Source organism: Stenella coeruleoalba (assembly GCF_951394435.1).
Source record: "Stenella coeruleoalba genome assembly, chromosome: 14".
Taxonomy (NCBI): domain Eukaryota; kingdom Metazoa; phylum Chordata; class Mammalia; order Artiodactyla; family Delphinidae; genus Stenella; species Stenella coeruleoalba.
In genome coordinates this window covers 2,886,062-2,899,355 of record NC_137160.1, presented here as the reverse complement: position 1 = coordinate 2,899,355, position 13,294 = coordinate 2,886,062, and the positions used below count along the sequence as shown (strand labels likewise).

Here is a 13,294-nt window from a genome sequence, read left to right as displayed (position 1 = left end):
CGACAAGTTTAAGAGCATACTCCCCAAATACCAGCCTGCAATGATTTTACGTATGATTTCTGCTAAGCTTCCTAGGAACTGTAATTCTTAGGGTGTTTAATTGTTTAGACACTGATCGGAACTCCCATGGTAGGTTAGAACACTCTGATGTCCTTGTGCAGTTGTGGCAGCTCACAAAACAAAGCAACAGACCAATTTCACTTAATGTGGATTTAACTTCACCGTAGTCTCTAGGTTCTCAGTGATTTGTGTTATTCTTGAAATGCAAAAAAATCTCTAAAAGTTAGGACAGACTAAAAACTTACTTAGCAGCCCTAGAATTATCCTTCATGCTTGAGGGTAACCCTCAAATTACCAGTTTTTTCAGGTTGCCATGACTCGGGTTACACACCTGTGGGTTTCTTGCCGTTAAGTTTACAAATCCTTAGTTGAGTTGAACTGGAGCCCTGATTCTCCAGACTTTCCGAGGTTAAAATGGAGAACATTGTGCTTTTAGCTTCACAGACACCTGTATCTTAGACGAAATTAGTGGAAGCAGAATTCTCCTTTGTTCTAGGCTGAGTGGGACACATGGGGGAAGTGATTCATAGAGCTGGCTTCACATTGTAAAATATTTAAATACTTATTTTACACTTCGTCATTATTTGTATTTGTGTCTGTCTCTTCTCTCAGAATCTGAGCTCCTTGGGGCGTATGTAGAAAAAGTGTGACTGTAATTATGTTTGGGGGACAGATCTTGATAAAAACATGCCAGAGAGGGTTTAGCATAGATTAGTTACAGTTATTTGACTTAACTGGGAGATGAGATGTTCCAGTCCAGTCTAGTTACTTGAAGCTCAGTACCTTTTACACTAATTACTGTCGCTTAGGAAAGTATTAGAATACATAAAAAAATACTCCAGCAAGTAACTTAATCTCTGCATATTAAGGGAGCATTGTTGGATAGAACAGTTCCATATAGTTGTGTAATTCTAAAAACTTCCAGAGCTGCGTGGGAACTTAAAAATAGTCTTTCCCAAACTTGCCTACATTCCTCACTCTTCATTTTCACAGATGTAAAATGTGGGCCCTAGAGAGGGTTCTAACATTGCTTTTAGGTTCTACAACTAGAGCTCATGGTAGAACTAGAACCTGGGTCTTCAGACTTCTGGATCAGGGTGTGGTCAGTAAAGCTCACTTCCTCCCACACCCGTCAGCCTTGCGCCCCCGGCGCAGGAGTGTGGAGGAGCCGCCAGGGGCCCAGATGGCCACTGGATCTTGGCATCGAGCACCACTAGTCTTTACTGAACACAGATACCGTGTAGTTCATTGCACTTGGGGCTGTTTTCACTAGACATGCGGTGTACTGTACTCTAAATGCTTTCTCTTCTAAATTCAAGAACTAAGTTTAAATAAAACAGTGTGCAGACTGGGGAAGTATTGGAGTCAGGGTGATCGTAATATTTTGATCTGTAGCTGCTTCTGGATTTTCAAATCATATGTGTATACGACATATCTATTTTTTTTTAAAGAAATCACTGTGTTTTCTATATATGACTGTGCGTATGTGTGAGTTTGTGTAATGGTGTATGCTCCCACCATTTTTGTGGAGCATAGATGTTTGAAAAATATTTTCTTCGAAGTGAGCCAGGCTTTGGTTATCTATTATTTTTTAAATTTATTTATTTTAAATTAAAAGTGGGGCTTTGTTTTGTTTTTAATTAATTAATTAATTAGTTAATTATTTACTTATTTGGTCGCACAGGGTCTTAGTTGCAGTGGGCGGGCTCCTTAGCTGTGGCTCATGGACTCCTTAGTTGCAGCTCGCCAGCTCCTTAGTTGCGGCATGCAATCTCTTAGTTGCGACATGCAGGATCTAGTTCCCTGACCAGGGATCGAAGCCTGGGCCCACTGCGTTGGGAGCGCAGAGCCTTGAGCACTGCACCACCAGGGAAGTCCCTGGTTATCTATTATTTTAAACCTCAGCGCTGTAATGATTGATCTTCCAAGTTTTAATCATATTGATATTAGTGCATTTATCTTGCTTTTTTTTTTTTTGCGGTACGCGGGCCTCTCACTGTTGTGGCCTCTCCCTTCGCGGAGCACAGGCTCCGGACGCGCAGGCTCAGCGGCCATGGCTCACGGGCCCAGCCGCTCCGCGGCATGTGGGATCTTCCCGGACCGGGGCACGAACCCGCGTCCCCTGCATCGGCAGGCGGACTCTCAACCACTGCGCCACCAGGGAAGCCCTAGCTTAGCTTTTTAACAGAACTTTGTAAAATTATTAGACGTGAAAAATAAAGCATCAGAAAAATGAAGCCTGTTATTTCACATTCTGAGGAGCTCAAGGTGGGACTCCTCCCCTCCCCCCCAAAGATGTCAGAATCATCTGGGGTTCTGTTTAAAAATAAATATACCTGGATGCTGCCCAGAGACTATAATTGTGTGTCCAGCGGGGAGACACTAAGGTAACAGTTGTATATGCTGGATTGTTTATTGCAGCCCTGCAGTAGTGTACAGCTAGAAACAGGCAGGATGTCCGCCAGAAGTGCATTAAGGGCACTGGGTACACTGGTACGGTGGAATTCCTTGCCAGCATCCAAAGGGTGATGGGGATGATGTCATATGTAATGACTTGGAGAGTTAAGTATATGTATGAAGTATGGACAGGTAGTTCCAGAACAGTGTGTATGGTTGATCCCACTTATGTTTTCACATTACAAACTCTTCTGTTAGAGTGGCTACTAAACCGTTCACTGTGGTTGTCTCTGAGGGGTGTTACTGGGCACATTCTTTTGTTTTTCTTTTTACGATCTTGTGAATTATTTGAGAAAGGGCCAGAGGACTTGCACAAGAGCGTATTGGCAAGGGACTGGGTAAAGGGATTCGGTTCGTGGAGGGCAGGTGGGACTGGGGAGGAAGCGAAGGCAGGCTGGGAGGCGGAGCTGGGCCGGGACAGGAGGCTCGAGCTCCTCAGGCTCGGAGGGGGCCTTAGGAGCCGGAGCGTCCAGGCCAGCCGCTCGACCACAGACCTGCTGTTTCGGAAAAGAAAGGAGTAACTGAACATTCTGTTTATGGGACCTGTTTATGATGGAGAACTTGTTTGCTGTGGAACGTAGGTTCCAGAAGCCACAGGAGAAAGAGCTGGGAGAACAGTGGGGCTGGAGGGGGGACCCTGCACCAGAATGGGGGTGACTTGGAGCGGAGGATGGTCTGTGGGCCTTACAGGGCTCACAGCTTCAAGGCCTGGCGCAGACAGCCCGTCTGGAGTCTCCCGGTAGGTTCTGGCGTCAGGCTGCTTCCGTGCAGGCTGGAAGTCAGGGCCTGCCGCGGCAGACGGGTGGCGAGCTCTCTGAAGGTGCTGAATCGGGTGCAGCCTGGAGCCTTAGGGGTGCAGCCCGGCTCTGCCGTCTGATGAGCTTGTGTCTGCACTGCAGGCTAGGGAGGTGCTCACCCGGAACCCCGCTTTGCTGACCGACCTCAGGTCTGACTGGGAGGCAGTGGACCCCTGCACAGCCCTGCCCCCAGCACCCAGTACGGCTTTTTTTTTTTTTTTTTTTTTTGATGTGGGAAATGGCAAAAGCAATACTTTGTTTCCTTATTTGTGAATATCTTATTTTTTTCCCTATGAAACAGATACAAGATGACTATAGGAGGGCTTTTTACTTTTTAAAAATTACCTTGTGAATTTCATTTACTTTACGTACTTTCACGAATTTATACAATTTATATAACTAATTGCTTAAAATTATTTCACTTTCCTGTGTTGCTTTTTAATGTATATCTTGTCTGATGAAGTCTATAAAATTAATGTCTCACGTTTGTACAGCCCAATTTAATTGTGGGAGGAGAGTTTTAAATTTTTTTATTGGTGTTTTTCTTAGAAATCACTCATTCCGTTAAGTTCAGCAATGAACAAGAAAATGGCTTATCAGATATTACTTGGAGCTACAGTTTTAATTAAGTGGTACTTTATGCTAATAGTTACTGAACCTGTTTGCGTAAGATACTGGGGAACTGTGCCTAACAGCTGCTATTATGTGTTGCCTGTGGACCTTCCTTGCAGAGCATTTGAGGTTCACAGTTTCACAAGCTTCGCAGTGACCAGAGGAGCCACCCTTTTTGGCTGCCAGTTTGGAAAATACTCACTTCAGTTTTCTGTTCTCTTCATAGAATCTAACATGATTCCCTGAAAGTAGGTGTCCAGTAAAGGTTGAGTGTCAGACCGGGAATCAACGACCTTGGTTGGAATTTGTGCGTGCTTCTTTCCTTCCTTTCCTTCTCTGATTTTGTAAACACTGAGAACAGGATCATTAGTATATTCGATCGTATCTACGTGTCCTACCTGGCCAGTGCTCTTTGGCTCAGGGCTACATCTATGACCATGGGGCAGGCCCCAGGCTCCAGAAGCTGTAGCCCAGGGAGTGGGGAAAGAGAAAACAGAACCAGCAGTGACAAGTGCTGGGACAGAAGTGAGTCAACGTGTGGAGGTGGGACAGTGAGGCTCGCTAAGAATCGCAGCACGGAGCTGCCTGGGGAGAAGCCGGCGGTGGGTGTGGAGAGAGGTGGGGACCGGGGCCAGGAGGCCGGGCCTGGTGGTCGCGGTGGCCCCGTTCTCGGTGGCAGACCACGGGAGGTGGTTGAGCAAATTGCCGTTCGGGTCCCGGCGCGCTGTGCCAGGGACATTCTTCTGCTGGTGACACGAGAAGGCAGAGCAGAACATTCAGGAGGCTGGTCTAGGTGCGTGTCTGACACAGAGCCACGCAGAAGAGTGAACGTGCGTCTGGGTTTGGGAATCGGCCCTTGGACGGCCATCTTGCCTCTGAGCGCCAGGCGTGTCAGCCTGTCTGCAGCAGACTTAGCGCATGTGTCCTGGGGAAGGTGGTGGGGTGGACTGAGGGACTGAAGTTTTCTCTTCTTGAGCGCGAGAGAGGAGTCGTTGGGAAAAAGCAGGGCGATGCCGTGAAGGGTAGAGCGATGCTGGAGCTGCCAGGAGGGCAGGGCTTTGCGTGGTCCCCATGCGTCTCCCCAGTCCTGAATCCCTGTGAAATGGGAGAAGGTTTGGCAGCTCTTCGAGTGTGTGCCCTGTGGGTTGTACACACATCAGTCACAAGGGAGGTTCTGGTATTTTTTTTAAATTTTTTTATTTTTTGGCCATGTCACACAGCATGTGGGATCTTAACTCCCTAACCGGGATCAAACCTGTGCCCCCTGCCTTGGGAGGGCAGAGTCTTAACCACTGGACCACCAGGGAAGTCCCACAAGGGAGGTTCTGAATTCTCTTTGAAAAGTAAATGAGCTCTCATGCAGCATCAGGAAGTGCGGGTCCATTCAGTTAAGTCTCGCACGCGAGCGAAGCGAAATAGAAATAGCAGTGGAAATAGAAACGAGGAAACAAGTTTAAGAACACTGGAAAAGTGGGATCTCCAGGACTGGCAAATGGCAAACTTGACGAGCGGCTCCAGAAGTCTGGAATCCCCGGCCCCCGCATGACTAGGCGGATGGGGTTCCTTACGTACAACTAGGAGAGTTGGGAGGAACAAGCGGGTTTTAGGGGACAGGATCGAGCTGTAACCCGCACTGTTAGGGACAGTCTGGACAGCAGTGTGTTAGGAGGTGCCTGTTGGTAATCATCGCATGGAAGTGAGTGGCACAGCTGAGGGAGCAGAGAGTGTGGCCAGTCCAGAGTCTTGGCTGATAGCTGCACTGTCTGGGAGAGAGGAGGAGCAAACAGCCCAGGTAGAACTGACAGTGTACATCTTCCTCTCGTTCCAGGTAAACATTAAGTGATTCAGAGGGTTCAGGTGTATGTTTGTTCTGAATTTCATAAATAATTCAGTTGCTTGATCAAGACATACTTATTACACGGTCAACCTAAGGGCATTCTTTATTCACTGAAAGTATGTAAACCTGAAATATTTAAGGTTGTAATTTTGCTGTTTACAGATTTTCTTTTAATAAAATTTCTATGAAAACCCTGACTTTCTTAGAACAAAAGGTCATGTTGGAATCATTTCTGTCTGAGTTTGTTATAGTACCTAGGGTACAGTCTTCATACTGAACAAATAAGGGACTTAAAAACTCTGATTAACCTGCATGTTGATGTACTTATATAAATTGCATGCCAACAGATGCTCATATAGAAAGTTAAATGTAGAAATCTATGAAAAATTGGCTCTAGAACAAGGAGAAGTAATTGTGACAATATAAATGTTCCTTATGTCGAAAAGAATATCTATCTCATATTAACTCTCTTAAGTGTTTCCTGATAGGTGTGCTTTAAATAGCGAGTCCCTAACACAGTTAACGTAGCGATTAGTCGCGACACTGGAATCTGGCTCCTCGGGATGTTTATCTTCTGGGTAAAGCAGGTGCCTTTTGACATTTCTTAGTAGCACTGACAGTGAATTATTCCTGATTTTCTTTTGGTTTGTAGGTCTTATCCAGCCCATTCCAAGAAACCAGCTTTTTCAAAGTTATTTTAATAATAATTTTGTAAATGAAGCAGATAGACCGTACAAGTGTTTTTACTGTCATCGTGCCTATAAAAAGTCTTGCCATCTTAAACAACACATCAGGTAAGGTAATGTAGATTCAGAGATGGAAATTTATAGTTACAGTGACTCAGTGATCTGGTGACTTGTGGAAATACTAAGAATGGTAGTGTTAGCTTTTGTTATTTAAAATGTCACTTTTGACCCCAAAGTATTTACTGATAATTGATATTTTCATTCTTCAGTGTCTTGACCAAAATGTTTTACCCACAAACCGCCTATTATATTTCACTCCTATTATATTTCAGTATTTGCAATCTCTGGGACATGTCAGAGAAATATTTGGTTTGTTTCATGAGGATTATGCTCTTTCACAGTTTCTCGGGTGTATTCATCAGGTTAATTCCTGGCGCTAGCAACAGTGAAGAGGAAGTATTGATAGAAACCCGATCACAAGAGACAGTGAGGGGTCATGAGAAGAGGACAGAACGTAGAAGAGGATGTGGGGTCTGGTTTTGTGTCGGTTGTATGCGAGCCCCGGACTTCAGATGAGCCACCTGAGTGCTGAGTCTCAGGTCCCGTTGTGGGGACGTGAGAGCTGAGTCTCTCTGCTGCTGAGCTCAGAAAAGGGGTGGCCAAGTGAGATAATTACTAGAGTGCGTTCTAAATTAGAAAGCAGCGTGAAAGCGTAAGACGCTTATTCATTACCATTTTTATTCTTTTTAGATCACACACAGGTGAAAAGCCTTTTAAATGTTCTCAGTGTGGAAGAGGCTTTGTTTCTGCAGGAGTGCTCAAAGCACACGTCCGAACGCACACTGGACTTAAATCTTTCAAGTGTCTGATATGTAATGGAGCTTTCACTACTGGTGGTAGCTTACGGCGACATATGGGCATCCATAACGACCTTCGTCCCTATATGTGTCCCTATTGCCAGAAAACATTTAAGACCTCACTGAATTGCAAAAAGCACATGAAAACCCATAGGTAGGTATGATTCTGATGGTCACTTCTTAACAATCCTTACAATTCCCAGATGATGGTGGGGAGCGTTTTGAAGAAATAGTTGTCTTTGTTCCCTTTATTATTACTTCTAGCAGGAGGTGTATGAGCTAAAGAAACTTCTGTAGCAGTGTTTAATGACCTATTGAGAACCATAGACTGAAGCACATCATTTTTATTTTTAATGTAGTGTTGAAGTAGTCAGTGTTGGCCTAAATGCTTTCTAAACTCTCTTGAAACTAATAATCAGTAGTAGATAAAATGCTAGATAGTGTCTACTATAATGAGGTAATGAAGGTTTCAAAAAAGAAAATCTTGGTCAACTCTGGGCCCTCTAGGCATATCATTAGTGTTATCTGAATGGTAATTATTGTAGGTTGTTGACAGAAAAAAAATATGTTTTAGCCAACACATAAATCCATCATTAAAGCTAGCTTAGATTTTTTTTTTTTTTGCGGTACGCGAGCCTCTCACTGTTGTGGCCCCTCCCGCTGCGGAGCACAGGCTCCGGACGCGCAGGCTCAGCGGCCGTGGCTCACGGGCCCAGCCGCTCCGCGGCATGTGGGATCTTCCCGGACCGGGGCACGAACCCGTGTCCCCTGCATCGGCAGGCGGACTCTCAACCACTGCGCCACCAGGGAAGCCCTAACTTAGATTTTTGCTTGCTTAGGGGGCTGCCTCATCTGTAAATGGAGGGGACCCAACGAGCCCTTACAGAGACGCATTTCTGACTGTCTGGAGCTTATTCAGTGGTGCTTCTGTGAAGCCACAGCATTCTGTATTGTAACGGAAAGCATGGACAAGGTGACCACGACCACCTCCTAGGAGACTTTGAGAACAAGAGTTACCAGGCTTACCAGGAAAGAATATTAGCCGTCTGCCCTAGAATGTTTACCTTTGAGCCATATTTTAACCCGGATGTCTCTGTCCAGGTATTACCTACCAAACAGAACTCCCAACTGATAGAATAAGGTAACTCGGAGAAATGGTGTTCTGGTTTCATCCCTCTGGCTGCCGAAGCACACTTGACAGAATTGACTCTCCTCGACTTTGGTACGGCTGATCGCGTAGCCGAGGAGTTCAAGTGCTTCTCGAGACCATCTAGGGGATGTGAGATTGGTGGTGTCAGTTAGGGGACTCTTGCCAATTATATGTCCAGTTATACTTGGCTGCATTTTATGGAGGAAGCTCTGTGCTTCACACGCATTCAGGGGCTGGGGAGTTCATGGGGGCGGAGACGCTCAGAGCGTGCACTGCTGCCCCCCTGCCAAGAGAAATGGGGCGCGGCCACAGCTTGCGCAGAGCATGGTGAATGACGCCTCTCTGCAAGATGCCCGGCCTTCACAGTGTGCTTTTGTGGTGGTGGTGGGAGTTCAGTTTACAGGCTCGAGAGGCCAGTGCTGTAATTTCTGGGAAGAGGGTCAGCTGTTTTTAGCCGGGTCATTTCTGTCAGTGGAGTGTTGCTTTGGCCACTGCTTGTCCAGGGTTCCGCTGAGGGACACGTGCCATGCTTACGCCAGGGGAGAGTGTGCGTGACTTTCAGGTGGCAGCGTAAGGACGGGTAGGTCTGTCATTGCAGAGTTGGGGGTTTATCTTATAGATGGCGTGTACTGTGAACCTGCCTGCGAGCAGGCAGCAGCTCCAGTCGTTTGATCCCTTTGTTTGAAGTCTTGGGAATTCCTAAAATGCCATATACACTTACATTAAAAATAAAAAGTCGCTGTAGTAAGAGTTGTGAAAACACCCAGGCAAACAAACAGAAAACAAGGCTCCACCAGTCACAACAGAGGGCACATTTCCTCTCCTTCAGGGTGGTGGAGAGGACCCCGTGAACCCACGGCACCGCTGTACAGTCACCCTGTGGTGGAGGTGTGACAGTGCGTGTTCTTTCCTTTGCTGCTTTTCAGTACATTTTTGTTCCCCCCCCTCAGTAAAAGTAGTCGAGAAGTGACTTTTTTTTTTTTTTGCGGTACGCGGGCCTCTCACTGCTGTGGCCCCTCCCGCTGCGGAGCACAGGCTCCGGTCCGGACGCGCAGGCTCAGCGGCCATGGCTCACGGGCCCAGCCGCTCCGTGGCACGTGGGATCTTCCCAGACTGGGGCACGAACCCGTGTCCCCTGCGTCGGCAAGTGGACTCTCAACCACTGCGCCACCAGGGAAGCCCAAGTGACTGTTTTTGATATCAGAAAATGAAGAGGAAAGACTTTGTTTGGAACTCAGAATGGAATTCTGAATCAGCAGATTCACGTGATTCTGGCATCCCGCGTCCGGCGGAGCTTGTGTGAGTCTGACTGGAGTAGCCCCTTCGCGGCTGAGATACTGTACAGCCTGTCAATCAGATCATTGTTTGACCTGGGTTTTTGTTTGTTTTTTCCCCAGTGTTTTTGTTCATTCACTGAATTCATTGTTCATTTTTCTCTTTGAAAGAGAAATTGTTGGCCTTGATGATAATATGCCAGGTATGCTTTGTACACGTAAAAGTAATATTAACAGGAATAATGATTTTGCAGAAAACCATCGCAGCCACATGCCTCGTGGTCCAGGTTCTGCCGCCTGTGGCCCACTGGTCAGTGAGCCGCACACGGCCTGGCAGGTTGCACGATGGTCCCGTCTCTCCCACGTGTGTGTGTAACACTGAAAGCAGTCTGTCAAGACGCTGCCTCATCTCATGCAGTTCTTGCTTTGAACACCTCAGCTCATCACAGAATTTGAATTGGGAGAGTTTAGCTTTGAAACGTGGCATCTTTTGTATCGTTCAGATTTTGAAAAATCCTTGTTGCCTTCCGGCCCCTATGGTCTGTGAAAGCACTTAGAGATAAGGGCACGGGGGTTTTCTTTCAGATTATTTGTAGTGTTTAACTCTCAACTGGATTGCCGCCGCGACTTCAAAGTGAAACAGTTTAAAATGAAAACTGTCACTGAATAAATCGCACCTCGCGTGCCCGCGGTGTTTGACAGCAGCTGACGCTGCGGACTGTTGTCCATTTTTTGAAGATTTGAGCTTGCCCAGCAGCTCCGGCAGCACCAGCAGGCCTGCCCGATAGATGACGGCGCCGTGGACCAGCAGGGCATGCACGTGCCCACCCAGGTGCAGGTGGAGATTGAGAACGCCGCACTGCAGCCGACCGCTGAGGCCGTGGCCGACAACCCCGGGGCCGTGCTGGACCTGGGGCCGCCCGCCGGCGTGGAGACGGGGCTCGGCCAGCAGATGGCGGGGCAGCCTTTGGAAGCAGATGAAGGTGAGCGGTTCAGGGCTTTTAACTCTCAGGAGTTTTGCAGCCCTTTGTACTCCAGTCCCCGCTGGCCCTCTCGTCCCTGACCTTTTAAAGCGCAGTTTGTGCCGTGTGTCTGAGCGTGAGAGAGTCTGCGGTGCATTTAGAATCGTAGAAATGGGACCTTCCGATACGTGCTGCTTGTCACCCACTTTCACCCCTGAGCCTACCGCGAGAGAGTCTTTGGTTTCCACTGAGTGCCCATCTGCGTGATCACGCGTGTCCTGGTGCATGGCTCCCGGACTTCCCAGCGTGAGGCCGTGGACTGGGTGCCGCTGGCTGCGGGAGCTGAGGCCCCTCGGCCAGCGCGCTGCCTCCTGCGGGGAGGTCTCGCTGCAGAAAGATGCCGGCTCACCGGGGGGACAGTGAGCTCAGTGACAGAGTCGGCTCAGGCTTCCGGCCCCCTGCGGGCCTGACAAACGGTTGGCCGGTCAGCTTGCTGTTTACTTTATGGGTGTCCCAAGAAGTATTTGGTCTGTGAGCAGGGTTTTGTGCTTTTTAGCCAACATATGTAAGTTTGTACCCTCTGTATGAATTGTCTTCCTACTGTCTTTTCCAAACAAGGAGGCTGCTTTTTGGAAACTCACCGAAGCATCCTTTTGGACAGGTTGGTAGATGTGAAGCAGCTTCCGGGTTTACGAATTTTCCGCCCTCGTCTGTGCTTCTTGTCTTCAGACAGGCTTGTGGTCCCGCAGCACACTCTGGAAGGGCACGTGGGCCAGTACGAGGAGCAGGCTCCCCCGCCGCAGCCCTTCGAGCCAGCGGGTCTGTCACAGGGTCAGTGGTGGGCCTTACCCGGGGCTCTCCAGTGAGCTGCGCCTGGTTGGGGTTAACTTTACAGCAAGCTTGAGTGTTTCTTTTAGTGCTCTTCTGAAATTTATGACCAGTTATCGAACCAGATAACGTCTTGCGTGGGTAGCGTGTGCATGTGTGTACACATGCACGCATACGCTATTTTGTAGTCTGTTCAGATTTTCCAGAAGGGGACTTTAATGACCATTCTACACCTGGTCTCTAGCCAAGGAAAGGTAATTGAGTAGAAACTGGGACTTATTTGTGGCTGGTGTGTCAGTCTGCCCTGCAAGGATGGGAGCTGAGCGTAGCCTCTTGCCTGTGAGCAGATCACTTTAGAGCCTGCTGGTAAAAACTAATAATCCTGATTCCCGTTCAGAAAGTAGACATGTTCCTTTAAATACCTTTATTTGTAAAACCAACCTTTTTTGGTTTTGTGTGTGTGTGTGTGTGTGTAACTTTACTATTTTTTGTAGAACTCATGTCTTCTGATTTATTTCAGGTTTTACAGTGACTGATACATACAATCAACAGACTCAGTTTCCACCGGTCCAACAGTTACAAGATTCCAGCACACTGGAGTCTCAAGCCCTGTCCACGAGCTTCCATCAGCAGAACTTACTTCCGGTTCCTAGCTCTGATACGATTAATGTAGTGAGTATTGCAGAAGTCTCATCATTGAGCAGATTCTATCTTATTCTTCACTGTAATTATTTAAAATTTGCTTACTTAAGAGGGCATGTTAACTTGTTGCAACTTTAAGATTGCTGCATCACCTGTGGAAACCTCAGTGTTTATCATATAGGGCTTCTATTTCCTTAAAACATTTTTGTTTTAAGATTTCATTCCCATGATGTGGCTTTACCTTTTCTGTTAAAAGTCAGGAAAGTCAGGAGAGTGTAACTGACTTCAGTAACATCTGAAGGATATCGCCTTGCTTTAGCGAGAAAACCAAAGCATTTTAATATGTGGAATCTTAAAGAAACATGTTAGAATGAAAATATAATGAAGGCTGACATACTAAAGATACATATTTAAATGCATCATTTAAAATTTTCCTCTCTTAGTCAAGTTGGAGGCATTTAAGTTTTTGTTTTGGTATTGATTTTGCCATTTTTGGAAATCTTTCAGTAGTGGTGAAAATGATTGGCAAATCAATTGTTTTCTCTCTTCTCTCTTTTTTTTGCGGTACGCGGGCCTCTACACTGCTGTGGCCTCTCCCGTTGCGGAGCACAGGCTCCGGACGCCCAGGCTCAGTGGCCATGGCTCACGGGCCCAGCCGCTCCGCGGCATGTGGGATCTTCCCAGACCAGGGCACGAACCCGTGTTCCCTGCATCGGCAGGTGGACTCTCAACCACTGCGCCACCACGGAAGCCCTCTCTCTCTTTTTTTTAATATTTACTTTTTTAATTTTTGGGGCGCTGCGTTGGGTCCTCATTGCTGTGCGCAGGCTTTCTCTGGTTGTGGCGAGCGGGGGCTACTCTTGGTTGCGGTGCGCGGGCTTCTCATGGCGGTGGCTTCTCTTGTTGCAGAGCACGGGCTCTACGCGTGCGGGCTTCAGTAGTTGTGGCTCGCGGCCTCTAGGGCACAGGCTCAGTAGTTGTGGTGCACAGGGCTTAGTTGCTCTGCGGCATGTGCGATCTTCCCGGACCAAGGCTCGAACCCGTGTCCCCTGCATTGGCAGGCAGAATTTTTAACCACTGCGCCACCAGGGAAGTCCTTATTTTCTCTCTTTAAAAGACCCTGTGGGTAACT

At 47.4% G+C, this 13,294-nt stretch overlaps 1 protein-coding gene across 14 annotated transcripts in view; it reads left to right on the top strand.

The window, feature by feature from the left end:
- The window catches only part of ZNF236 (zinc finger protein 236), a 161,165-nt gene that overhangs the window by 110,796 nt on the left and 37,075 nt on the right, over positions 1-13,294 (top strand). For 11 of the 14 annotated variants that reach the window (XR_013831243.1, XM_079942240.1, XM_079942239.1 and 8 more), the window contains 5 exons: positions 6,416-6,557; positions 7,200-7,460; positions 10,469-10,713; positions 11,422-11,523; positions 12,041-12,192. Coding sequence is in view for 13 of the 14 variants with exons in the window: in XM_079942240.1 (XP_079798366.1) it covers positions 6,416-6,557; positions 7,200-7,460; positions 10,469-10,713; positions 11,422-11,523; positions 12,041-12,192 (902 nt within the window). In the remaining variant the exon portion in view is untranslated. The remainder of the gene's footprint in view (positions 1-6,415; positions 6,558-7,199; positions 7,461-10,468; positions 10,714-11,421; positions 11,524-12,040; positions 12,193-13,294) is intronic. The other 3 variants (XM_079942236.1, XM_079942235.1, XM_079942237.1) reach the window with 3 other exon arrangements.